At 58.3% G+C, this 27,556-nt stretch overlaps 1 protein-coding gene across 4 annotated transcripts; it reads left to right on the forward strand.

Moving 5' to 3' along the window:
• The first annotated feature begins 6,359 nt into the window (after positions 1-6,359).
• Positions 6,360-26,512, forward strand: LOC132818451 (G patch domain-containing protein 2-like). 4 transcript variants are annotated; one of them, XM_060829532.1, is made up of 10 exons: positions 6,360-6,435; positions 8,213-8,896; positions 9,630-9,688; positions 14,861-15,037; positions 15,190-15,269; positions 17,726-17,796; positions 18,321-18,396; positions 19,636-19,721; positions 20,377-20,462; positions 24,716-26,512. In XM_060829532.1, the coding sequence occupies exons 2-10, from the start codon at positions 8,223-8,225 to the stop codon at positions 24,901-24,903; spliced, it is 1,497 nt and encodes a 498-aa protein (XP_060685515.1). In that variant the 5' UTR covers positions 6,360-6,435; positions 8,213-8,222; the 3' UTR covers positions 24,904-26,512. The 4 variants fall into 4 exon arrangements, with proteins under 4 accessions (XP_060685515.1, XP_060685518.1, XP_060685517.1 ...); XM_060829535.1 differs by having other exon boundaries at positions 24,719-26,512; XM_060829534.1 differs by having other exon boundaries at positions 17,729-17,796.
• The last annotated feature ends 1,044 nt before the right edge of the window (positions 26,513-27,556 follow it).

Here is a 27,556-nt window from a genome sequence, read left to right on the forward strand (position 1 = left end):
ATATAAAACCGAGGTTAGACCCCAGTCGGAGCACTGTGAGCAGATCTGGGTCCCACACCTTAGAAAGGAGAGATTGGGCTGAGAGGGAATGGGACCTGGAGTTGAGGGGTTACGTTAATGAGGAGAGATTACACACATGAGACCTGTTTTCTCTTGAGGTTAGAAGGTAATGAGGCAATTGAGATGCTGACAGGAGAGGACAGGTGTTGGTGTTACACTGGACTGGACAAGGACAGAAATCACACAACACCGGGTTATCATCCAACAACTTTCGGAGCCCTGCTCCTTCACTTACCTGAGGAAGGAGCAATGCTCTGAAAACCTGAGATTACAATTAAATCTGTTGGACTATAACCTGGTGTCGTGTGACTTCAGAAGGAGACGGGTAGAAAATCTATTTCCATGCTGGGAGATGCTAGAACAAGGCAACATGGTGTGAGAGTTAGGGCCAGAGCATTCGGGAGAAATGTTTGGAAGTAGTTCCATATAAAAAGGTTGTTGTAGAGGTTTGGAACTCTCCTCCAGAAACAGCAGTGGGTGCTGGGTCCATTGTACATTGATACTGTTTTATTAGGCAAAGGGATTTAAGGGAATATGGGCCAAAGGCAGGGACATGGAGTTCGGCCTCAGACCAGCGATGCCCTGATTGAATGGTGGAGGTGCTGTACCGAGTGTGTTAACGGTGACAGGAACATTGACGGTGTGGATGGAGCCATGGGGCTGTGACTGGGTCAGAAACGCTGCGTTCGTCAATCCCATCCTCAGTGTCTAACATCACAACAGTGCGGTGCTCCATTAGCCTGTCTCTGGGACAGGAGCCCCACAGGGTAATGGTGGAGGGTAGTGTCCCTGTCTCTGGGACAGGAGCCCCACAGTGTAATGGGGGGAGGGTAGTGTCCCTGTCTCTGGGACAGGAGCCCCACAGGGTAATGGGGGAGGGTAGTGTCCCTGTCTCTGGGACAGGAGCCCCACAGGGTAATGGGGGGAGGGTAGTGTCCCTGTCTCTGGGACAGGAGCCCCACAGGGTAATGGGGGAGGGTAGTGTCCCTGTCTCTGGGACAGGAGCCCCACAGGGTAATGGGGGAGGGTAGTGTCCCTGTCTCTGGGCCAGGAGCCCCACAGGGTAATGGTGGAGGGTAGTGTCCCTGTCTCTGGGACAGGAGCCCCACAGTGTAATGGGGGGAGGGTAGTGTCCCTGTCTCTGGGACAGGAGCCCCACAGGGTAATGGGGAGGGTAGTGTCGCTGTCTCTGGGACAGGAGCCCCACAATGTAATGGGGGAGGGTAGTGTCCCTGTCTCTGGGACAGGAGCCCCACAGGGTAATGGGGGGAGGGTAGTGTCCCTGTCTCTGGGACAGGAGCCCCACAGTGTAATGGGGGGAGGGTAGTGTCCCTGTCTCTGGGACAGGAGCCCCACAGGGTAATGGGGAGGGTAGTGTCGCTGTCTCTGGGACAGGAGCCCCACAATGTAATGGGGGAGGGTAGTGTCCCTGTCTCTGGGACAGGAGCCCCACAGGGTAATGGGGGGAGGGTAGTGTCCCTGTCTCTGGGACAGGGGCCCCACAGTGTAATGGGGGAGGGTAGTGTCCCTGTCTCTGGGACAGGAGCCCCACAGTGTAATGGGGAGGGTAGTGTCCCTGTCTCTGGGACAGGAGCCCCACAGTGTAATGGTGGAGGGTAGTGTCCCTGTCTCTGGGACAGGAGCCCCACAGGGTAATGGGGGAGGGTGGTGTCCCTGTCTCTGGGACAGGAGCCCCACAGTGTAATGGGGGAGGGTAGTGTCCCTGTCTCTGGGACAGGAGCCCCACAGGGTAATGGGGGAGGGTAGTGTCCCTGTCTCTGGGACAGGAGCCCCACAGTGTAATGGGGAGGGTAGTGTCGCTGTCTCTGGGACAGGAGCCCCACAGTGTAATGGGGGGAGGGTAGTGTCCCTGTCTCTGGGACAGGAGCCCCACAGGGTAATGGGGAGGGTAGTGTCGCTGTCTCTGGGACAGGAGCCCCACAATGTAATGGGGGAGGGTAGTGTCCCTGTCTCTGGGACAGGAGCCCCACAGGGTAATGGGGGGAGGGTAGTGTCCCTGTCTCTGGGACAGGGGCCCCACAGTGTAATGGGGGAGGGTAGTGTCCCTGTCTCTGGGACAGGAGCCCCACAGTGTAATGGGGAGGGTAGTGTCCCTGTCTCTGGGACAGGAGCCCCACAGTGTAATGGTGGAGGGTAGTGTCCCTGTCTCTGGGACAGGAGCCCCACAGGGTAATGGGGGAGGGTGGTGTCCCTGTCTCTGGGACAGGAGCCCCACAGTGTAATGGGGGAGGGTAGTGTCCCTGTCTCTGGGACAGGAGCCCCACAGGGTAATGGGGGAGGGTAGTGTCCCTGTCTCTGGGACAGGAGCCCCACAGTGTAATGGGGGAGGGTAGTGTCGCTGTCTCTGGGACAGGAGCCCCACAGTGTAATGGGTGAGGGTAGTGTCCCTGTCTCTGGGCCAGGAGCCCCACAGTGTAATGGGGGAGGGTAGTGACCCTGTCTCTGGGCCAGGAGCCCCACAGGGTAATGGGGGAGGGTAGTGTCGCTGTCTCTGGGACAGGAGCCCCACAATGTAATGGGGGAGGGTAGTGCCCCTGTCTCTGGGACAGGGGCCCCACAGTGTAATGGGGGAGGGTAGTGTCCCTGTCTCTGGGACAGGAGCCCCACAGTGTAATGGGGAGGGTAGTGTCCCTGTCTCTGGGACAGGAGCCCCACAGTGTAATGGTGGAGGGTAGTGTCCCTGTCTCTGGGACAGGAGCCCCACAGGGTAATGGGGGAGGGTGGTGTCCCTGTCTCTGGGACAGGAGCCCCACAGTGTAATGGGGGAGGGTAGTGTCCCTGTCTCTGGGACAGGAGCCCCACAGGGTAATGGGGGAGGGTAGTGTCCCTGTCTCTGGGACAGGAGCCCCACAGTGTAATGGGGGAGGGTAGTGTCCCTGTCTCTGGGACAGGAGCCCCACAGGGTAATGGGGAGCGTAGTGTCCCTGTCTCTGGGCGAGGAGCCCCACAGGGTAATGGGGGAGGGTAGTGTCCCTGTCTCTGGGCCAGGAGCCCCACAGGGTAATGGGGGAGGGTAGTGTCCCTGTCTCTGGGACAGGAGCCCCACAGTGTAATGGGGGGAGGGTAGTGTCCCTGTCTCTGGGACAGGAGCCCCACAGGGTAATGGGGGAGGGTAGTGTCCCTGTCTCTGGGACAGGAGCCCCACAGGGTAATGGGGGGAGGGTAGTGTCCCTGTCTCTGGGACAGGAGCCCCACAGGGTAATGGTGGAGGGTAGTGTCCCTGTCTCTGGGACAGGAGCCCCACAGTGTAATGGGGGAGGGTAGTGTCCCTGTCTCTGGGACAGGAGCCCCACAGGGTAATGGGGGAGGGTAGTGTCCCTGTCTCTGGGACAGGAGCCCCACAGGGTAATGGGGGGAGGGTAGTGTCCCTGTCTCTGGGACAGGAGCCCCACAGGGTAATGGGGGAGGGTAGTGTCCCTGTCTCTGGGACAGGAGCCCCACAGGGTAATGGGGGAGGGTAGTGTCCCTGTCTCTGGGCCAGGAGCCCCACAGGGTAATGGTGGAGGGTAGTGTCCCTGTCTCTGGGACAGGAGCCCCACAGTGTAATGGGGGGAGGGTAGTGTCCCTGTCTCTGGGACAGGAGCCCCACAGGGTAATGGGGAGGGTAGTGTCGCTGTCTCTGGGACAGGAGCCCCACAATGTAATGGGGGAGGGTAGTGTCCCTGTCTCTGGGACAGGAGCCCCACAGGGTAATGGGGGGAGGGTAGTGTCCCTGTCTCTGGGACAGGAGCCCCACAGTGTAATGGGGGGAGGGTAGTGTCCCTGTCTCTGGGACAGGAGCCCCACAGGGTAATGGGGAGGGTAGTGTCGCTGTCTCTGGGACAGGAGCCCCACAATGTAATGGGGGAGGGTAGTGTCCCTGTCTCTGGGACAGGAGCCCCACAGGGTAATGGGGGGAGGGTAGTGTCCCTGTCTCTGGGACAGGGGCCCCACAGTGTAATGGGGGAGGGTAGTGTCCCTGTCTCTGGGACAGGAGCCCCACAGTGTAATGGGGAGGGTAGTGTCCCTGTCTCTGGGACAGGAGCCCCACAGTGTAATGGTGGAGGGTAGTGTCCCTGTCTCTGGGACAGGAGCCCCACAGGGTAATGGGGGAGGGTGGTGTCCCTGTCTCTGGGACAGGAGCCCCACAGTGTAATGGGGGAGGGTAGTGTCCCTGTCTCTGGGACAGGAGCCCCACAGGGTAATGGGGGAGGGTAGTGTCCCTGTCTCTGGGACAGGAGCCCCACAGTGTAATGGGGAGGGTAGTGTCGCTGTCTCTGGGACAGGAGCCCCACAGTGTAATGGGGGGAGGGTAGTGTCCCTGTCTCTGGGACAGGAGCCCCACAGGGTAATGGGGAGGGTAGTGTCGCTGTCTCTGGGACAGGAGCCCCACAATGTAATGGGGGAGGGTAGTGTCCCTGTCTCTGGGACAGGAGCCCCACAGGGTAATGGGGGGAGGGTAGTGTCCCTGTCTCTGGGACAGGGGCCCCACAGTGTAATGGGGGAGGGTAGTGTCCCTGTCTCTGGGACAGGAGCCCCACAGTGTAATGGGGAGGGTAGTGTCCCTGTCTCTGGGACAGGAGCCCCACAGTGTAATGGTGGAGGGTAGTGTCCCTGTCTCTGGGACAGGAGCCCCACAGGGTAATGGGGGAGGGTGGTGTCCCTGTCTCTGGGACAGGAGCCCCACAGTGTAATGGGGGAGGGTAGTGTCCCTGTCTCTGGGACAGGAGCCCCACAGGGTAATGGGGGAGGGTAGTGTCCCTGTCTCTGGGACAGGAGCCCCACAGTGTAATGGGGGAGGGTAGTGTCGCTGTCTCTGGGACAGGAGCCCCACAGTGTAATGGGTGAGGGTAGTGTCCCTGTCTCTGGGCCAGGAGCCCCACAGTGTAATGGGGGAGGGTAGTGACCCTGTCTCTGGGCCAGGAGCCCCACAGGGTAATGGGGGAGGGTAGTGTCGCTGTCTCTGGGACAGGAGCCCCACAATGTAATGGGGGAGGGTAGTGCCCCTGTCTCTGGGACAGGGGCCCCACAGTGTAATGGGGGAGGGTAGTGTCCCTGTCTCTGGGACAGGAGCCCCACAGTGTAATGGGGAGGGTAGTGTCCCTGTCTCTGGGACAGGAGCCCCACAGTGTAATGGTGGAGGGTAGTGTCCCTGTCTCTGGGACAGGAGCCCCACAGGGTAATGGGGGAGGGTGGTGTCCCTGTCTCTGGGACAGGAGCCCCACAGTGTAATGGGGGAGGGTAGTGTCCCTGTCTCTGGGACAGGAGCCCCACAGGGTAATGGGGGAGGGTAGTGTCCCTGTCTCTGGGACAGGAGCCCCACAGTGTAATGGGGGAGGGTAGTGTCCCTGTCTCTGGGACAGGAGCCCCACAGGGTAATGGGGAGCGTAGTGTCCCTGTCTCTGGGCGAGGAGCCCCACAGGGTAATGGGGGAGGGTAGTGTCCCTGTCTCTGGGCCAGGAGCCCCACAGGGTAATGGGGGAGGGTAGTGTCCCTGTCTCTGGGACAGGAGCCCCACAGTGTAATGGGGGAGGGTAGTGTCCCTGTCTCTGGGACAGGAGCCCCACAGGGTAATGGGGGAGGGTAGTGTCCCTGTCTCTGGGACAGGAGCCCCACAAGGTAATGGGGGAGGGTAGTGTCCCTGTCTCTGGGACAGGAGCCCCACAGGGTAATTGGGGGGGGGTAGTGTCCCTGTCTCTGGGACAGGAGCCCCACAGGGTAATGGGGGAGGGTAGTGTCGCTGTCTCTGGGACAGGAGCCCCACAAGGTAATGGGGGAGGGTAGTGTCCCTGTCTCTGGGACAGGAGCCCCACAGTGTAATGGGGGGAGGGTAGTGTCCCTGTCTCTGGGACAGGAGCCCCACAGGGTAATTGGGGAGGGTAGTGTCCCTGTCTCTGGGACAGGAGCCCCACAGGGTAATTGGGGAGGGTAGTGTCCCTGTCTCTGGGACAGGAGCCCCACAGTGTAATGGGGGAGGGTAGTGTCCCTGTCTCTGGGACAGGAGCCCCACAGTGTAATGGGGGAGGGTAGTGTCCCTGTCTCTGGGACAGGAGCCCCACAAGGTAATGGGGGAGGGTAGTGTCCCTGTCTCTGGGACAGGAGCCCCACAGAGTAATGGGGGAGGGTAGTGTCCCTGTCTCTGGGCCGGGGGAGCGGGGGTGATGCCCGGTTGAGGGGCAGGAGTTGGGCCACTCGGCCCCTCCAGTTATATCTTCCTCCCGGGGGCCACGTGACCACTTGGGCCATGGTCAGGTGACCCGGAAAAGGGCGGGGCTTCCCAGCAACCGTCGTTCCGTCATGACGTCAGCGGGGCGGAAGGACGCGATAGCGGGGCGGAAGCGACGTCATCGGCGGCGACACAAGCCCCAGAGAAAGGTGAAAATAAACAACAAAATATCATCATCATCATCATCACAGCGGGGGGGGGAGTAGGGGGTATGGGGAGCGAGGGGGGATGTAGGGGGGATGTGGGGGGTATGGGGAGCGAGGGTGTGGATGGGGGTATGGGGAGTGGGGGGTGATATGGATGTGGGGGTTATGGGGAGTGAGGGGGTGTGGGGGGGTATGTGGAGTGTGGGGGGTGGGTGGGGGCTATGTGGAGTGAGGGGGGTGGATGGGGGTATGGGGAGTGGGGGGTATTGGGAGTGAGGGGTGTGGGTGGGAGGTATGGGGAGCGAGGGGGGTATGGGGAGCGAAGGGGGTGGGTGGGGGGTATGGGGAGCGAGGGGGGGTGGGTGGGGGTATGGGGAGTGGGGGGTATTGGGAGTGAGGGGTGTGGGTGGGAGGTATGGGGAGCGAGGGGGGTATGGGGAGCGAAGGGGGTGGGTGGGGGGTATGGGGAGCGAGGGGGGTGGGTGGGGAGTGTGGGGAGTGAGGGGGTGGATGTGGGTATGGGGAGTGGGGGGTATTGGGAGTGAGGGGGGTGGGTGGGGGATACGGGGAGTGTGGGGGGGTGGGTGGGGTGTACGGGGAGTGAGGGGGGTGGGTGGGGGCTACGGGGAGTGTGGGGGGGTGGGTGGGGTGTACGGGGAGTGAGGGGGGTGGGTGGGGGATACGGGGAGTGTGGGGGGGTGGGTGGGGTGTACGGGGAGTGAGGGGGGTGGGTGGGGGCTACGGGGAGTGAGGGGGCTGGGTGGGGGGTACGGAGAGTGAGGGGGCTGGGTGGGGGGTACGGGGAGTGAGGGGGCTGGGTGGGGGGTACGGGGAGCGAGGGGGGTGGGTGGGGGGTACGGAGAGCGAGGGGGTGGATGGGGGTACGGGGAGCGAGGGGGGTGGGTGGGGGGTACGGGGAGCGAGGGGGGTGGGTGGGGGGTACGGGGAGCGAGGGGGGTGGGTGGGGGGTACGGGGAGTGAGGGGGTGGATGGGGGTACGGGGAGTGAGGGGGGTGGGTGCGGGGTACGGGGAGTGGGGGGTATTGGGAGTGAGGGGGGTGGGTGGGGGGTATGGGGAGTGAGGGGGTGGATGGGGGTACGGGGAGTGAGGGGGGTGGGTGCGGGGTACGGGGAGTGAGGGGGGTGGGTGCGGGGTACGGGGAGTGAGGGGGGTGGGTGCGGGGTACGGGGAGTGAGGGGGGTGGGTGGGTATGGGGAGTGGGGGGTATGGGGAGTGAGGGGGGGTGGGTGGGGGTATGGGGAGTGGGGGGTATGGGGAGTGAGGGGGGTGGGGGGGGGGATATGGGGAGTGGGGGGTATGGGGAGCGAGGGGGGTGGGTGGGGGATATGGAGAGTGAGGGGGTGGGGGTGAGGTGGAGTGGGGGGGGCATTTCGTACTTAACCATCTGTGAGATTTCTTAATAAGTAGCCACACTAAAGGTAACTTGTAGAGAATTCCCCCCCCTCACCTTCCCCCCCCTCACCTTCCCCCCCACTTCCCTCCCCCCCTCACTTCCCTCCCCCCCTCACTTCCCTCCCCCCCACTTCCCTCCCCCCCTCACTTCCCTCCCCCCCTCACTTCCCTCCCCCCCTCACTTCCCTCCCCCCCTCACTTCCCTCCCCCCCTCACTTCCCTCCCTCTCCCCCCTCACTTCCCTCCCTCTCCCCCCTCACTTCCCTCCCTCTCCCCCCTCCCCCCCCCCACCCCCCCCCACCCCCCCCCCCCCGTGTTGCGGGGTGGTGCTGTGTAATGGCTGCTCCCTGTTGTGCTCCTGCCCAGGCGCTGTGCTATGGATGAGTTGGCCCATGACCTGGTCTCTGCCCTGGACGAGGCCCCTGAGCAGAGCCTCCTGGACGGGGAGGTCTGGGAGGGGCCGGCCCTGTGTCCGCGGCAGCAGCACAGGCGCCAGGCCCGGAAGCGAAGGGGCCGGAAACGCCGCTCCAACTCGAACCACTCGCTGGACTACACGCGGTGTTACAGCGAGGTGTCCGGCTCCAGCCAGGACGAGCTGGGGCTGGCTGCGGCCGCCGCCGCCGACACTGACTCGGACGATGACCGTGCCGTGGTGAAGCAGCTCTCCTCCCTCAACGTCACCCTCAAGGGCAAGGTCCATAACTGGCACGAGTCAGACTCCTTCACGGAGAATAGCCCCGGTCAGCCACTCCGGCGACGCCGCAAGGTCAAGCGCGTGACCTCGGGGGGCGCGGGGGACGTCAGCGCCACGCTCCAGAAGAAGCTGAAGGTATCACAACCTGGGCCGACCTCGCAGTCTCCCACAGCTCCCCCGAAACCCCCCGGCCAACACAAGAAACAGCGATTGTCCAAAGCAGCTGGTGTGGAGTCGGGGCTGAGCCCTGAGGGTCACTCTGTCCAGCACAGCTTCCACCTGGAGGGAGGCCGCAAGGAGGCCATGGACTGTCAAAGCGAGGAACACAAGGCCTCAGACGAGAACATGACTGACAGGTAACAGCGAGTGCCCTTCCCGCACACTGGCCCGATAGCAGTCAGGCTGCTGTGACTGTCACTCCCGTTCCCAGGGCAGGGGCTCCACGGCCATCCCAGAGGGTCAGTGCTGAGGGAGCGCCGCACTGTCGGAGGGTCAGTGCTGAGGGAGTGGGCACTGTCGGAGGGTCAGTGCTGAGGGAGCGCCGCACTGTCGGAGGGTCAGTGCTGAGGGAGTGGGCACTGTCGGAGGGTCAGTGCTGAGGGAGCGCCGCACTGTCAGAGGGTCAGCGCTGAGGGAGTGCCGCACTGTCGGAGGGTCAGTGCTGAGGGAGTGGGCACTGTCGGAGGGTCAGCGCTGAGGGAGTGCCGCACTGTCGGAGGGTCAGTGCTGAGGGAGTGGGCACTGTCGGAGGGTCAGCGCTGGGGGAGCGCCGCACTGTCGGAGGGTCAGCGCTGAGGGAGCGCCGCACTGTCGGAGGGTCAGCGCTGAGGGAGCGCCGCACTGTCGGAGGGTCAGCGCTGAGGGAGCGCCGCACTGTCGGAGGGTCAGCGCTGAGGGAGCGCCGCACTGTCGGAGGGGACAGATGGGTGAGGGAGTGAATGGCCTGGAATGGTTCATGGTGGGTTGGGGATCAGTATGGGGGAGGGGTGGTTGGGGCGAGGCAGTGGCGATGGGGGTGGGTTGGTGGGGCTGATGGGGGTGTGGTGGTTGCGTCAGTCGCTGACAGGGTTATCTCCTCTTGTTTCCCAGTGATGTCAGCAGCGTCTGCAGCAGCGACGGGCTCTTCACCAACGATGAAGGACGGCAAGGTACAGACTCTCCACCACACTCGCACACGCACACACTGACACCCACAGATGCTCGCACGCTCACACTCTGACACACTCTGTGTCTCTCTCTCTCTCACACGCGAGTTGTAAATACTTCTCACTGTATCATAAACCATTTTCCAAAGAGACTGTGACAATAGCAAACGTGAACAGGCCATTCGGCCCCGCAGCTTGCTCTGCTATTCCCTAAGATCATGCTTTAGTTGCCCTTTCTCTCCCAACCTCCAGATTTTTTTCCCCGTATTCTTTCAGGGATGATTCCGGCAAGGCCAATATTTCACCTGGAGCTGACCAACTTGCTCAGCCCTCTCACTGGGCATGTCAGAGGCACAGAGATGTACAAGATGGGAACAGACCCTTCGGTCCAACCCGTCCATACCGACCAGATATCCCAACCCAATCTAGTCCCACCTGCCAGCACCCGGCCCATATCCCTCCAAACCCTTCCTATTCATATACCCATCCAGATGCCTTTTAAATGTTGTAATTGTACCAGCCTCCACCACTTCCTCTGGCAGCTCATTCCACACACGCACCACCCTCTGTGTGAAAACGTTGCCCGTTAGGTCAGTCAAACACATTGTTGTGGGTCTGAAGTCACAGACCACATAAGGACAGTAGTTTCCTTCCTCAAAGTAAATCAGTGAACCAGATCAGTTTTCTCAATAATTAATGATAATTTTGTGCACCCCATCATGGAGGGGAGTTTTGGATAGGTGCATGACTGAGTTGAGTCCATCCTGCACCATCTGCCCCTTGGTGGGATTCCAACCACCTTGTCCTTGTGCCTGAGATACACAAGCTGCTGGAGTTGGAGGAACTCAGCAGGTCCCACAGCACCTACACACACACAGCCAGAGTTCACATTATAACGTGGTAAGCTTAGAAGCAGGAATGCAGGCAGAGGACTGTGTGCAGGATATACACGACCATAGGTCTTGTGCACTGGTAGTGTCCCCACCTCTGGGTAAGGGTTCAATGCCCACCTGCAACAGAGGTGTGTGGTAACGTCCTGAGTAGGTTCCCTTCAAACCAACTACATTGATGTCAGTGCAGCCATTGGGCCCTGAGTTCACCATCGCCAAATCAGAAAGGATCTTACCTCAAACAAACAGCAATATAGATCAACACCACAGAGTGCATCACTCCCTCACCCCGTGCTGTCCCTGTCCTGGGAGGGTTTGATGGGGGACAGTGTAGAGAAAGCTTTACTCTGTATCTAACCCTGTGCTGTCCCTTTCCTGGGAGTGTTTGATGGGGGACAGTGTAGAGGGAGCTTTACTCTGTATCTAACCCTGTGCTGTCCCTGTCCTGGGAGTGTTTGATGGGGGACAGTATAGAGGGAGCTTTACTCTGTATCTAACCCCGTGCTGTCCCTGTCCTGGGAATGTTTGATGGGGGACAGTGTAGAGGGAGCTTTACTCTGTATCTAACCCCGTGCTGTCCCTGTCCTGGGAGTGTTTGATGGGGGACAGTGTACAGAGAGCTTTACTCTGTATCTAACCCCGTGCTGTCCCTGTCCTGGGAGTGTTTGATGGGGGACAGTGTAGAGGGAGCTTTACTCTGTATCTCACCCCGTGCTGTCCCTGTCCTGGGAGTGTTTGATGGGGGACAGTGTACAGAGAGCTTTACTCTGTATCTAACCCTGTGCTGTCCCTGTCCTGGGAGTGTTTGATGGGGGACAGTGTAGAGGGAGCTTTACTCTGTATCTAACCCTGTGTTGGGATAATATATTGAGGCTGTGAACCTGTAGTGTGGTGCGGGCTGTTGGAGTTTAGTCTCGGGGGGTGTCCCCCGATCTCCTGGCTTTAATTACAGCGAGTGGTGACGGTGTGTCACTGATTGTCCGAGTGGCCTTGGCATTGCCCTTTGTGCCCTGTGTGCGGGGTTCCAGCGTTTACTCAGTGTTACTGAGAGAGGTTCAGCTTGGCACGTTTGGACACGGTTTCTTGTTAGCTGTGTCTGTGTTAATATGAACTTGTCGGTTTGAGTTAATGAGGAGTGAAAGATTTGCTAATCATATTGGCTCTGGAAATGGCAAGAAATTTAACAGTTGTCAGAACACTTTGTCTAAGCGAGTGTACAGCAGTGTGCGGTGAGCTGAGTGACAGTGGGGTACCTTTGGGAATTGGGTGGGGGGTGGCGGGGACTGGCCAGTTTCACCCAGGGTCAGTCGGTGTTTCTGCTTGGAGTTGGCGAGCTCTGTCCAACTCCCTTTGACCTCGGAGAGATGGGATGGTCGACCTTTTTGAACCTTCTATCTTCAGCAACTCGTGGACACATTCACTTTCCCTCGTACTGTCTGGGGAAAGCACTCGGAATAGTAGGGAACGCTCAATCAGCCATACAGCATCAGAGAGGAGAGAACGACCTGTCATCAGAACTCCCATTACTGTCCCCGGGAACGGGCGTAGGCAGCCATTACTGTCCCCAGGGGCGGGCGTAGGCAGCCATTACTGTCCCCGGGAACGGGCGTAGGCAGCCATTACTGTCCCCAGGGGCGGGCGTAGGCAGCCATTACTGTCCCCGGGAACGGGCGTAGGCAGCCATTACTGTCCCCGAGAACGGGCGTAGGCAGCCATTACTGTCCCCAGGGGCGGGCGTAGGCAGCCATTACTGTCCCCGGGAACGGGCGTAGGCAGCCATTACTGTCCCCAGGGGCGGGCGTAGGCAGCCATTACTGTCCCCAGGGACGGGCGTAGGCAGCCATTACTGTCCCCAGGGACGGGCGTAGGCAGCCATGACTGTCACCGGGGACGGGCGTAGGCAGCCATGACTGTCACCGGGGACGGGCGTAGGCAGCCATGACTGTCACCGGGCATGGGCGTAGGCAGCCATGACTGTCACCGGGGACGGGCGTAGGCAGCCATTACTGTGACCAGGGACGGGCGTAGGCAGCCATTACTGTCCCCAGGGACGGGCGTAGGCAGCCATTACTGTCCCCAGGGACGGGCGTAGGCAGCCGTTACTGTGACCAGGGACGGGCGTAGGCAGCCGTGACTGACCAGTTCAGCTGTTTTGGCCATTCCTGATTCTGACGTGGCTGTCAGTGGCTGGGCCAGTATTTATGACCTGTCCACGGGAAGGTGAGGGTGAGCTGCTGTCCATGTGCTGGAGGGAGACCCACAATGTGTCTAAGATCAGAGTCATTGGATGGAAAGGGCTTCGGGAAATCAAAGAACAATACAGTACTGGAGCCGGCCTTTCATCCTGCACCGACATCTTTTGCCCTTCTACACTAAATTGTCATCACTGACAGGATCCCTATCCCTCTACTCCCTGTTCCTGTGTCTGTGAAGGTGTTGTTTCAAAGCTGCTATTGTGTCTGCTCCCACCACCTCCTCGGGCAGCACGTTCCACACATGCACCACCCTTTGTGTGAAAAGTGTGCCTCACACAGCTCTTTTCTACCGCCCCTCCAGCCCTGCACCTTGAACCTGTGTCTCCCGGTAACTGAGCGCTCTATCCTGGCAGAAAGCCCCATACCTGCCACTGTAACCATAACATTCACAATCTCGTAAAAGAAGGACAGGAATACAGGGTGGTTCGTTCTGGTAGAACGGTGTCCTGTCAATCACAGACCTCTCCCAGCCCGCCTCACAGACCAGCAGGCAGGCAGCCGGCTGGGGAGGGGCTCCGTCTGTACCCCGGGGGATTACTGACTGCTGCCTGTACCCGGGGGGGATTACTCACTGCTGCCTGTACCCGGGGGGATTACCGACTGCTGCCTGTACCCGGGGGGATTACTGACTGCTTCCTGTACCCTCTGTACCCCGGGGAAATTACTGACCGCTGCCTGTACCCGGGGAAATTACTGACTGCTGCCTGTACCCGGGGGGGATTACTGACTGCTGCCTGTACCCTCTGTACCCCGGGGAAATTACTGACCGCTGCCTGTACCCGGGGAAATTACTGACTGCTGCCTGTACCCGGGGGGATTACTGACTGCTGCCTGTATTCCGGGGGATTACTGACTGCTGCCTGTACCCCGGGGGGATTACTGACTGCTGCCTGTACCTGGGGGGATTACTCACTGCTGCCTGTACCCAGGGGGGATTACTCACTGCTGCCTGTACCCGGAGGGATTACTGACTGCTGCCTGTACCCGGGGAGATTACTGACTGCTGCCTGTACCCTCTGTACCCCAGGGAAATTACTGACTGCTGCCTGTACCCGGGGGGATTACTGACTGCTGCCTGTACCCTCTGTACCCCAGGGAAATTACTGACTGCTGCCTGTACCCTCTGTACCCCAGGGAAATTACTGACTGCTGCCTGTACCTGGGGGGATTACTCACTGCTGCCTGTACCCGGGGGGATTACTGACTGCTGCCTGTACCTGGGGAGATTACTCACTGCTGCCTGTACCCGGGGGGATTACTGACTGCTGCCTGTACCCGGGGGAGATTACTGACTGCTGCCTGTACCCGGGGGAGATTACTCACTGCTGCCTGTACTCTCTGTACCCTGGGGGAAATTACTGAGTGCCGCCTGTACTCTACCCCGGGGGAAATTGCTGACTGCTGCCTGTACTCTCTGTACCCCGGGGGGATTACTGACTGCTGCCTGTACTCTCTGTACCCTGGGGGAAATTACTGACTGCTGCCTGTACCCCGGGGGGATTACTGACTGCTGCCTGTACCCTCTGTACCCCAGGGAAATTACTGACTGCTGCCTGTACTCTCTGTACCCTGGGGGAAATTACTGACTGCTGCCTGTACTCTCTGTACCCTGGGGGAAATTACTGAGTGCCGCCTGTACTCTACCCCGGGGGAAATTGCTGACTGCTGCCTGTACTCTCTGTACCCCGGGGGGATTACTGACTGCTGCCTGTACTCTTTGTACCCTGGGGGAAATTACTGACTGCTGCCTGTACCCCGGGGGGATTACTGACTGCTGCCTGTACCCTCTGTACCCCAGGGAAATTACTGACTGCTGCCTGTACTCTCTGTACCCTGGGGGAAATTACTGAGTGCTGCCTGTACTCTACCCCGGGGGAAATTGCTGACTGCTGCCTGTACTCTCTGTACCCCGGGGGGATTACTGACTGGTGCTTGTACTCTCTGTACACCGGGGGAGATTACTGACTGCTGCTTGTACTCTCTGTACACCGGGGGGATTACTGACTGCTGCCTATACTCTGTGTTGGCAGGTGATGATGAACAAAGTGACTGGTTCTACGAGGGGGACTGTGACCAAGGATTCCGGATTCCCAAGCTGCTGTCTCGCTGTGAGCCCCAGCTCCAAACCCCCCTGGCAGCTGAGGGCCAGGGGGGCGATCAGTATGGCTCCCCCGCCTTCCTGTTACCCACTCGCCCAGCACAGAGAGGTGAGAGCAGAGCTTGAAACAGCCACACATAACAGAAACCTGCGCGTGTTATCCATCCCTGAGTGTCGTCGCTGTCTCCCCACAGCCTTCGGCCGGGCTGCTGGATAACTGCATTCCCCTGCTGATGCCAGTCTAACCTTGTCCTCCCTTAGGTTATCATGCCCGCTTGAACCGCCTCCCAGGCATCGCAGCTCGGTGTATCCGGAAAGGCCGGAGGGGCCTGACAGGCAAGGTAAGGCTGTTAGCGCAGAGAGGGGGCAGGGGCAGGGGCAGTGCCCACTGCCGGGTCTGCTTCACCACCAGCTGTGCTCAGCTGTCTGAAGTGTCTGTTCCACCCAGTCTGTGGGGTCACAGTACGCTGCCAATGGGTGGCACATCCTCACGTTTGACATCTGCCTGACTCACTCTCCCCAGCTCTCTCCCCTTGCCCCAAACTTGCCCCCTCGCCCCCCTCCTGTCACATCTTCCTCGGTGCCCTATCCCCCTCCCTCCGGCCCCCTCGGCAGTCTGTGTGCTGAGTAGCTGGGATGAACCTGTGAGGAGTTCCTTGCCTCCTCCCTGTGCTGGGGAGCCGGCGGCTGGTTATTACGAGACAGGAGCTGGGTATTCTCGCTGGAAACCACGAGGCTGCTCATGGGGACTCTGTATTTCTGGGTAATTGAGAATAATTGAAATGCGAATGGCTACCGTGTCGATGGTGGGATATTTGCTGATAATTGGAAAGCATTGGTGCCTCTTTCATTCCAGCGAGTCATGTCTGTGAGTAATCTCCAAACTGCTTGACAGAATGTTTCATTGTAGAAATCAACAGCGAAATGTGGGATGGATGGAATAGCTATCGTTGTATGACACTCAGCCCTAACCTGAGCAAACTCCGCTTTTAGTCGTACAGTCTGTCACAAGCTCATCCAGTGAAATGTTGGCATAGTTGTAATTGAACAGTGAACAGCAAGATCCCACATTCAGGATACAGGAAGGAGAGTCATAGAGATGTACAGCATGGAAACAGATCCTTCAGTCCAACCCGTCCATGCCGGCCAGATATCCCAACCCGATCTAGTCCCACCTGCCAGCACCCGGCCCATATCCCTCCAAACCCTTCCTATTCATATACCCATCCAAATGCCTTTTAAATGTTGTAATTGTACCAGCCTCCACCACTTCCTCTGGCAGCTCATTCCATACACGTAACATCCTCTGTGTGAAAAAGTTGCCCCTTAGGTCTCTTCTTTATCTTTCCCTTCTCACCCTAAACCTATGCCCCTCTAGTTCTGGACTCCCCCATTCCAGGGAAAAGACTTTGTCTATTTATCCTATTCATGCCCCTTATGATCTTATAAACCTCTATAAGGTCACCCCTCAGCCTCCGACGCTCCAGGGAAAACAGCCCCAGCCTGTTCAGCCTCTCCCTGTAGCTCAAATCCTCCAACCCTGGCAACATCCTTGTAAATCTTTTCTGAACCCTTTCAAGTTTCACAACATCTTTCTGATGGGAAGGAGACCAGAATTGCACACAATATTCCAACAGTGGCCTAACCAATGTCCTGTACAGCCGCAGCATGACCTCCCAACTCCTGTACTCAATACTCTGGCCAATAAAGGAAAGCATACCAAATACCACCTTCACTATCCTATCTACCTGTGACTCCACTTTCAAGGAGCTATGAACCTGCACTCCAAGGTCTCTTTGTTCAGCAACACTCCCCAGGACCTTACCATTAAGTGTATAAGTCCTGCTAAGATTTGCTTTCCCAATAGGCGGCATTTATGTGAATTAAACTCCATCTGCCACTTCTCAGCCCTTTGGCCCATCTGGTCCAGATCCTGTTGTAATCGGAGATAACCCTCTTCACTGTCCACTACACCTCCAATTTTGATGTCATCTGCAAACTTACTGACTATACCTCCCATGTTCACATCCAAATCAATTATATAAATAACGAAAAGCAGGGTACCCAGCACCGATCCATGTGGCAGAGGGACAATGAAAGAAAGGGGAGAGGGAGAAGGACAGCAGGAAGGAGAAAGGAAATGCAGAGAGAATGGGAGAGGATACTCGGATGGAGAGAGAGAGAGAGAGAGAGATGAAGGAGGAGCGAGTGCAGACAGGGGAGAGAGAGAGTGAGAGTCCGGGAACGTCTGGATTGAGGGGGAGCGGGGATTTGAATGGGTTCCTCCCATCTCAGTCATTTCCTGTTGCACTCTGACCCCTTGAGTAGTTCCTGGTTGGTTTTTAACCTGGAGCCGTTGAGCTGCAGCGTCCAATAGGAATTGGGAGAAGCAGCTGGAGATTGGCCCTGATCAGATGGCTCCTTCCCTGAGAGGCAGCACAGCTCCCCCAGCTTCCTTCGAATCAGAGAGTTCTGTTGCAGAAAGTGGCCATTCAGCCCTTTGAGTCTGCACTGACCCTCCACCCAAATACAGCCTATCCCAGTAACTCCACATTTAACCATGGCCTTTCACCTGACCTGCACATCTTTGGACTGTGGGAGGAAACCGGAGCACCCGGAGGAAACCCAGGCAGACACGGGGAGAACGTGCAAACTCCACACAGTCAGTTGCCTGAGGCGGGAATTGAACCTGGGTCCCTGGTGCTGTGAAGCAGCAGTGCTAACCACTGTGCCACCATGCCGCCCTCCATCGGTGAGGCTGCTTCTGTGAAGTAATCTGTATCTGTCTGTGTTTCAGCAGGAGGGACCTGTCGGTGTGATCCCTAATGAACGAGTGAGTCACTTTGGACAAGACCCCTATCAGAAGGAGTAAGTGACAGGATTGAATCAGTGAGGGTGCTTCGATCCTGACTGATGTTGGAAACGCAATACTGAGAGCCAGACCCTGCTGTCTTCATAAAGTCTCTCCCAACGCTGGCATTGTTATCGCCCAGCTCAGTTTCCCCCTAGCTCCGGAGGTTGGTGGGATTGGGAATCACGCTCTCGACAGACAGAGTCTGGGTGAGGTTATCACCTCGTGCATTTTCCCCCTGGAGCTCGGGGGTCATGCCCATTTCCTGGATCAGTCACTGGCTGAGTTGACCTGCTTCTGCTGGGAAGGGGGCCTGGACCCAGGTGGTGAATGTCAGTCTGCACAGGCGCGCATGTGTGTGTGCGCGTGTGTGTGTGCGCGCGCGCGCGCGCGTGTGTGTGTGTGTGTACGCGCGCGCGTGTGTGTGTCAGTGTGCACGGGGTTCTGTGTGTGTGTGTGATGGTGTGTACAGGGTCCCGTGTCTGTGAGAGAGAGTCTACGCTGCCCGTTGTGTGTTTAGCCAATCTTTTCCTTGTTGTAGGTTACGGAGAACCTTCTGTGTGAGGGGTCAGTACCGAGAGTGGAGTGTGCTCAACCACCTTCAACCCTTACGGGGGGTAAGTGAGCACTCGCCATTCCCCCTGCTTCCCCCACGCTGGGGATCTTCTGGAAGTGTTGATTGTCTGGTTGCATTCTAAGCTGTTGTCGGTTTGAACAAGAAATATTCAAATCACAGAGATGTACAGCACGGAAACAGACCCTTCGGTCCAACCCGTCCATGCCGACCAGATATCCCAACCCAATCTAGTCCCACCTGCCAACACCCGGCCCATATCCCTCCAAACCCTTCCTATTCATAAACCCATCCAAGTGCCTCTTAAATGCTGTAATTGTACCAGCCTCCACCACTTCCTGTGGCAGCTCATTCCATATACGTACCACCCTCTGTGTGCTAACGTTGCTCCTTTGGTCCCTTTATCTTTCCCCTCTCACCCTAAACCTATGCTCTCTAGTTCTGGACTCCTCCACCCCAGGGAAAAGATTTTGCATATTTATTCTATCCATGTCCCTCATGATTTTATAAACCTCTATAATGTCACCCCTCAGCCTCCGACGCTCCAGGGAAAACAGCCCCAGCCTGTTCAGCCTCTCCCTGTAGCTCAAACCCTCCAACCCTGGCAACATCCTTGTAAATCCTTTCTGAACCCTTTCAAGTTTCACAACATCTTTCCGATAGGAAGGAGACCAGAATTGCATGCAATATTCCAACAGTGGCCTAACCAATGTCCTGTACAGCCGCAACATGACCTCCAAACTCCTGTACTCAATACTCTGACCAATAAAGCCGGCTTATCCAACTGTTCCTCAGCCAGCGACCGAGTGGTTCCAGGGCCTGACCCCGTGGTGCTGCTCTGAACCAGCCCCAGTGGAGAGGAGCCGGGTACACCCACTGCCTTCCCATGTCAAGCCTGGCAGAAACCGCTTCCTGTCTTTGGAGCCAATCACATTGTTTGATCATCTCCCGGCTGGGTGAGGTCACCCCTTGTTGCCATGGTGACTGAGTATTCCAGGGTCATGCTGAGGAGGGTCATGTTGATCTCACTCCCATGGGCCCCAGGCCCGCCCCTGGGGGAAGGGGGTGGGGGATGGCCGTGCTGTCGGTGAGCCCCAGCAGCAGCTGGGGGGTCTGGGGGGTGGGGAACAATCATGTCTCATCGCGGTGTGCCTCTGCTCCCAGAGGGGGAGGGGATTTCCTGCCCCCCCCCGCCATCGCTGCTCTGAGTGAGTGTGCGAGTGAGTGACCCTTCCGTCTGGCTGTGCTGGTGTTACTGCATCACCATCTGGTTGTTTCACAGTTTAACCCTTTGGTGCCTCTGTATCCACTCGACGTTCTGACCGATGGATCTCACCGGAGATGCTCCTCCCTTCAGAACAAATCCAGGTGAGTGTCACCACACGGTCACGGCTTCTGGAACAGACTGTCCCTGACTATATCCCAGGGTCACAGCATCCCAGGGTCACAGCAGCTGGAATAGACTGTCTGACTGTATCCCAGGGTCACAGCAGCTGGAACAGACTGTCTCTGACTGTATCCCAGGGTCACAGCAGCTGGAACAGACTGTCCCTGACTGTATCCCAGGGTCACAGCATCCCAGGGTCACAGCAGCTGGAACAGACTGTCTGACTGTATCCCAGGGTCACAGCATCCCAGGGTCACGGCAGCTGGAACAGACTGTCTGACTGTATCCCAGGGTCACAGCATCTCAGGGTCACGGCAGCTGGAACAGACTGTCCCTGACTGTATCCCAGGAAAGGGCCCGGGACAGGGCCCAGACTTGCTGCTCCGGATCACTGTCCAGTGCTCTGAGTGATGGAGAGGGAGGGGGGAAATGAGGCAGGGTTTGTGTTGGGGTCAGTGTGCGGGTGATCACTGGGTTGGTGGGGGTGTTGGATCGTCAAAGGGAGCTGTGCATCTCGCGCGGTTTTGTTGGGGTTGATGGTGGTGGTCAGGGGTTGCTGCATGATGCTGGGCTGTGAGAGTGAATGAGTGTGGCCTGTGTGACCCCGGTAACTGAGACTGCTGTGCTCCTCTGCAGACAGACCAGTGTCCACCTGGGCTCACTGTGCACTGGGGATGTGAAGAGGAGGAGGAAGACCGCCACAGTGACCAGTCCTCCCACAGGTACGCACACGGCCCTCCAACCACCCTCAACACAACCTGCTCCCTGTCAGCACTGCAGCTCCATCCACACACACAACGCAGGGAGAGGGGGGGGATTACTGTGGGGATTGATACAGGGGGGGCAGTGGGATTACTGTGGGGATAGATACAGGGAGGGGGGCAGTGGGATTACTGTGGGGATTGATACAGGGAGGGGGGGCAGTGGTATTACTGTGGGGATTGATACAGGGAGAGGGGGGCAGTGGGATTGCTGTGGGGATTGATACAGGGAGAGGGAGGGCAGTGGGATTACTGTGGGGATAGATACAGGGAGAGGGGGGCAGTGGGATTACTGTGGGGATTGATACAGGGAGAGGGGGGGCAATGGGATTACTGTGGGGATAGATACAGGGAGAGGGGGGCAGTGGGATTACTGTGGGGATAGATACAGGGAGAGGGGGGCAGTGGGATTACTGTGGGGATAGATACAGGGAGGGGGGCAGTGGGATTACTGTGGGGATTGATACAGGGAGAGGGGGGCAGTGGGATTACTGTGGGGATAGATACAGGGAGGGGGGCAGTGGGATTACTGTGGGGATAGATACGGGGGGGGCAGTGGGATTACTGTGGGGATTGATACAGGGGGGGCAGTGGGATTACTGTGGGGATTGATACAGGGAGAGGGGGGCAGTGGGATTACTGTGGGGATAGATACAGGGAGAGGGGGGCAGTGGGATTGCTGTGGGGATAGATACAGGGAGGGGGGCAGTGGGATTACTGTGGGGATTGATACGGGGGGGGCAGTGGGATTACTGTGGGGATTGATACAGGGAGAGGGGGGGCAGTTGGATTACTGTGGGGATTGATACAGGGAGGGGGGGCAGTGGGATTTCTGTGGGGATAGATACAGGGGGGGCAGTGGGATTACTGTGGGGATAGATACAGGGAGAGGGGGGCAGTGGGATTACTGTGGGGATAGATACAGGGAGAGGGGGGGCAATGGGATTACTGTGGGGATAGATACAGGGAGAGGGGGGCAGTGGGATTACTGTGGGGATTGATACAGGGAGGGGGGGCAGTGGGATTACTGTGGGGATAGATACAGGGAGGGGGGGCAGTGGGATTTCTGTGGGGATAGATACAGGGGGGGCAGTGGGATTACTGTGGGGATTGATACAGGGAGGGCAGGCAGTGGGATTACTGTGGGGATTGATACGGGGGGGCAGTGGGATTACTGTGGGGATTGATACGGGGGGGGGCAGTGGGATTACTGTGGGGATTGATACAGGGAGGGGGGGCAGTGGGATTACTGTGGGGATTGATACAGGGAGGGGGGGCAGTGAGATTACTGTGGGGATAGATACAGGGAGGGGGGGCAGTGGGATTACTGTGGGGATAGATACAGGGGGGGCAGTGGGATTACTGTGGGGATTGATACAGGGAGGGGGGGCAGTGAGATTACTGTGGGGATAGATACGGGGGGGGGCAGTGGGATTACTGTGGGGATTGATACGGGGGGGGCAGTGAGATTACTGTGGGGATTGATACAGGGAGGGGGGGCAGTGAGATTACTGTGGGGATAGATACGGGGAGGGCAGTGGGATTACTGTGGGGATAGATACGGGGCGAGGGGGGCAGTGGGATTACTGTGGGGATAGATACGGGGGGGCAGTGGGATTACTGTGGGGATTGATACTGGGGGGGGGACAGTGGGATTACTGTGGGGATAGATACAGGGAGAGGGGGGGCAGTTGGATTACTGTGGGGATTGATACAGGGAGGGGGGCAGTGGGATTACTGTGGGGATAGATACAGGGAGAGGGGGGCAGTGGGATTACTGTGGGGATTGATACAGGGAGAGGGGGGCAGTGGGATTACTGTGGGGATAGATACAGGGAGAGGGAGGGCAGTGGGATTACTGTGGGGATAGATACAGGGAGAGGGGGGCAGTGGGATTACTGTGGGGATTGATACAGGGAGAGGGGGGCAGTGGGATTACTGTGGGGATAGATACAGGGAGAGGGAGGGCAGTGGGATTACTGTGGGGATTGATACAGGGAGGGGGGGCAGTGGGATTACTGTGGGGATTGATACAGGGAGGGGGGGCAGTGGGATTACTGTGGGGATTGATACAGGGAGGGGGGGCAGTGGGATTACTGTAGGGATTGATACAGGGAGAGGGGGGCAGTGGGATTACTGTGGGGATAGATACAGGGAGGGGGGGCAGTGAGATTACTGTGGGGATAGATACAGGGAGAGGGGGGCAGTGGGATTACTGTGGGGATTGATACAGGGAGAGGGGGGCAGTGGGATTACTGTGGGGATAGATACAGGGAGAGGGGGGCAGTGGGATTACTGTGGGGATTGATACAGGGAGAGGGAGGCAGTGGGATTACTGTGGGGATAGATACAGGGAGAGGGGGGCAGTGGGATTACTGTGGGGATAGATACAGGGAGAGGGGGGCAGTGGGATTACTGTGGGGATTGATACAGGGAGAGGGAGGGCAGTGGGATTACTGTGGGGATAGATACAGGGAGAGGGGGGCAGTGGGATTACTGTGGGGATAGATACAGGGAGAGGGGGGCAGTGGGATTACTGTGGGGATAGATACAGGGAGAGGGGGGCAGTGGGATTACTGTGGGGATAGATACAGGGAGAGGGGGGCAGTGGGATTACTGTGGGGATAGATACAGGGAGAGGGGGGCAGTGGGATTACTGTGGGGATAGATACAGGGAGAGGGGGGCAGTGGGATTACTGTGGGGATTGATACAGGGAGAGGGGGGCAGTGGGATTACTGTGGGGATTGATACAGGGAGAGGGGGGGCAGTGGGATTACTGTGGGGATTGATACAGGGAGGGGGGGCAGTGGGATTACTGTGGGGATTGATACAGGGAGAGGGAGGGCAGTGGGATTACTGTGGGGATAGATACAGGGAGAGGGGGGGGGCACTGTCCCCATGACTTGTCCTACCTACCTATCTCCTTTTCCACCTATTCACTCCACCCTCCCCCTGACCTATCACCTTCATCCCCTCCCCCCCTCACCTCTTGTACTCTATGCTACTTTCTCCCCACCCCCATCCTCCTCTAGCCTATCTCTCCACCCTTCAGGCTCACTGCCTTTATTCCTGATGAAGGGCTTTTGCCTGAAACGTCGATTTTCCTGCCCCCCCTGCTGCCTGACCTGCTGTGTTTTTCCAGCCCCACTCTGATCTAGTCTCGGGTTTCCAGCGTCTGCGGTCCTCACCTGGACAGCGACTGGGTGGGTGGTAGCTTTCTCCCCTGAAGGACATGAGTGACGCGGGTGGGATTTTCCAACCGTTGACAACGGGTCCCTGACCATCATTAGACCCCGATTTCAGGTGTTTATTGAACTCCTGCCATGGGTTCATCCCCTCGGCCACTGCCCCCCCCATTTCCTGGAGTGAGGGGCTTGCTGGGTGAACTGTGGCTGTGCCTGGCTCCTCTGGAGGTTGTGAGCAGGCAGGAGGCACTGGATTGAAACAGGGATCATCCTGAGGGGAGAGAGTGAGGACTGCAGATGCTGGAGATCAGAGCTGACAAATGTGTTGCTGGAAAAGCGCAGCAGGTCAGGCAGCATCCAAGGAGCAGGAGAGTCGATGTTTCGGGCATTCCTGAAGAAGGGCTCATGCCTGAAATGCCGATTGCCCTGCTCTGTGGATGCTGCCCGACCTGCTGCGCTGACCCTGAGGGGAGCTGACCCTGAGGGGAGCTGACCAGGTGGATGTGCAAAGGATGGTTCCTCTTGTGGGAGACTCCAGCACGAGACCGGCCTAGATCAGACCCAGAGCTCCAGAAATAAGACCGAGATGAGGAACCGCTCTTTCCTCAGAGGGATTGGAATTCCCTTCCTCAAAAGGCAGCAAATGCAGAACTTTCCAATATTTTTAAGGTGGATGGAGGTAGGTTCCTGATGACGAGAGAATGGAAGATTGTCAGGGAATACGCAGGAATGTGGAGTTGAGGTTAAAACGAGATCAGCCATGATTGCATTGAATGGGAGAGCAGGTTTGAAGGGCAGAATGGCCTCCTATTGTTCCTGGATCCTGATGTCCTTCAGGGAGGGGAATTGTACCAACCTACCCCCAGCTCTGGCCAACATGTGACTTCAGACCCACAGCAATGGGGGGGGGGATGGGTAATGGATGTGCCCAGCCAGTGCCCCCCCTGAGTGGGTGGGAGACGGGCAGACATCATGAGGAGTGGCCCATTTAAACCGATGGAGTAACAGGTTTGACCATTTCCTTACAGCAGTGTCCTCCCACCTCGCAGACTGTGAGCTGAAGCTGCAGGAGACAGCAGGCAGCTGCAAGGCCACGCCAAGTATGGACTGGGTGGAGGAGCAGAGCCAGGCTGGGCCTGTACCTGAGAACTCTACCTCCCTCCCACAGGCAGAGCAGTTAATCACAGTGTCTCCTGGAGGGAGCAGCCGGCTGTGAGTGTGACCAGCTGACCGACGGGTGGACCCACGCCGCAATCCCACAGCACTCAGCGGCAGCCTCTCGGGAGGATGTGGGAACTCGATATAAAATGGCCAGGGAATGGGAAGCTGCTGCTAGATCTCTCCGTGACGCTGGTGACTGTGCAGAGGGCGGAGGGGGAGGGACAGAGAGACGGCACTACCATCCACCTGCTGCTTCAACTCCCACTTCAGCCAACAGCTGCACGTGGATGGAGCCAATCTGACACAGTGAGGCCACACGGTCAGCAGCTGGGATTCGGAGAAGAAAATGGAATTATAGCAGGAGGGGTCTGTACGGTGCTCAGGGTCAACCTTGGAGCTGGATTCAGATAGCGCCCGGAATCAGTTAATGGTCTTTCCCTTAACTCACCTCCCCCAGAATATGGCACCACATTGTGCACCTGTGCTTCTTAAACAGGAGGGCGTTACACTCACCGGGACGCTGTGCGGTGTGTACGGGAGGGTGTCGCACTCACCGGGACACGGTGCGGTGTGTACTGGACTGTGTTACATTCACCGGGACGCTGTGCGGTGTGTACAGGAACGTGTTACGCTCACCGGGACACGGTGCGGTGTGTACAGGAACGTGTTACGCTCACCGGGACACGGTGCGGTGTGTACGGGAGGGTGTCACACTCACCGGGACACAGTGAGGTGTGTACGGGAGGGTGTTGCACTCACCGGGACACGGTGAGGTGTGTACGGGAGGGTGTCGCACTCACCGGGACACGGTGTGTGTACGGGAGGGTGTCGCACTCACCGGGACACAGTGTGTGTACGGGAGGGTGTCGCACTCACCGGGACACAGTGTGTGTACGGGAGGGTGTCGCACTCACCAGGACACGGTGTGTGTACGGGAGGGTGTCACACTCACCGGGACACTGTGCGGTGTGTACGGGAGGGTGTCGCACTCACCGGGACACGGTGTGTGTGCGGGAGGGTGTCGCACTCACTGGGACACGGTGTGGGGTGTACGGGACTGTGTTACACTCACCGGGACGCTATGCAGTGTGTACAGGAACGTGTTACGCTCACCGGGACACGGTGCGGTGTGTACGGGAGGGTGTCACACTCACCGGGACACGGTGCGGTGTGTACGGGAGGGTGTCACACTCACCGGGACACGGTGCGGTGTGTACGGGAGGGTGTGACACTCACCGGGACGCGGTGCGGTGTGTACGGGAGGGTGTGACACTCACCGGGACACGGTGCGGTGTGTACGGGAGGGTGTGACACTCACCGGGACACGGTGCGGTGTGTACGGGAGGGTGTCACACTCACCGGGACGCGGTGCGGTGTGTACGGGAGGGTGTGACACTCACCGGGACGCGGTGCGGTGTGTACGGGAGGGTGTGACACTCACCGGGACACGGTGCGGTGTGTACGGGAGGGTGTGACACTCACTGGGACACGGTGCGGTGTGTACGGGAGGGTGTGACACTCACTGGGACACGGTGCGGTGTGTACGGGAGGGTGTGACATGGTAACGTTCCCTGTACTATACGGTTTGCTGATTTCCCGATGGACCTTGCTACTGCTGATGGCTGGGTTTAGTTGAAGGTTCTGTCCAAGCTGACATCAGGGGGGTGGGTGTGGGTGTGTGTCTATGTGTGGGGGGGATGGGTGGGTGTGTGTGGGGGGGGATGGGTGGGTGTGTGTGTGTGGGGGTGTGTGTGGGGGGGTGTGTGTGTGTGTGGGGGTGTGTGTGGGGGGGTGTGTGTGTGTGGGGGTGTGTGTGGGTGTGTGTGTGTGTGGGGGGGTGTGTGTGTGTGAGTGTGTGTGTGTGGGAGTGTGTGTGGGTGTGTGTGTGTGTGGGGGTGGGGGTGGGTGTGTGTGTGTGTGGGGGGTGGGTGTGGGGGGGTGGGTGTGTGTGTGTGGGGGGTGGGTGTGTGTGGGGCGTGGGGTGTGTGTGTGTGTGGGGGGGGGGTGGGTGTGTGTGGGTGTGTTTGTATGTGGGTGTGTGTGTGTGTGCTGTGTGGGTGTGTGTGGGTGTGTTTGTATGTGGGTGTGTGTGTGTGTGTGTGTGTGTGGGGGGTGGGTGTGTGTGTGTGTGTGGGGGGTGGGTGTGTGTGTGTGTGGGGGTGGTGGTGGGTGTGTGTGTGTGTGTGGGGGGGGGGGGGGTTGGTGTGTGGGGGTGTGGGGGTGTGATCAGTCTCCTTACTGAGCACTGACCCATCAGTACTGTGGGAGAATCCCTCACAGGGCTGTGGCAGTGTGCTGCTGTATGATGTGGACAGTGTTATACTGAGGGAGCCGGCAGGTTGTTATCGAACTGAGAACACGTCAGGATCCCCCTCTGTCGTGATGTTTGATTATTCCGGAGTGCCTGTCCATCCTGTCTCTGTGGTCTCCTGGGGAGTTGTATTAATGTCTGTCTGTGTCACCTCATCCTACACTCACCGTCTCATCCCCCATGTGGATTAATGTTGGCTGGGAACCGATTCTTGCTGTTATAGTCTCTCTGTGAAAATGATAACATCCGCAATACGTTTTAAACCACGTTTTGAAGTGTTGATGTTTAGACCGGTCTGAACTGGACGGTGAAATATATCCCTTTTATGCTTGCATTAAATTTTTTACTGGGCCGGTTCCCTGTTTGCTCAGCGTTCCCATCGTTGTTTCCCTCTGAG

The sequence above is a fragment of the Hemiscyllium ocellatum genome, chromosome 8, assembly GCF_020745735.1.
Source record: "Hemiscyllium ocellatum isolate sHemOce1 chromosome 8, sHemOce1.pat.X.cur, whole genome shotgun sequence".
NCBI lineage: Eukaryota > Metazoa > Chordata > Chondrichthyes > Orectolobiformes > Hemiscylliidae > Hemiscyllium > Hemiscyllium ocellatum.

Excerpts from the sequence above, each read along its gene's own strand:
- LOC132818451 (XM_060829532.1), top strand. The coding sequence starts at position 8,223 with ATGGATGAGTTGGCCCATGACCTGGTCTCTGCCCTGGACGAGGCCCCT. Across the intron at positions 15,038-15,189 it reads CACTCGCCCAGCACAGAGAG|GTTATCATGCCCGCTTGAAC; the intron begins GTGAGAGCAGAG and ends GTCCTCCCTTAG. Across the intron at positions 15,270-17,725 it reads GGAGGGGCCTGACAGGCAAG|CAGGAGGGACCTGTCGGTGT; the intron begins GTAAGGCTGTTA and ends TCTGTGTTTCAG.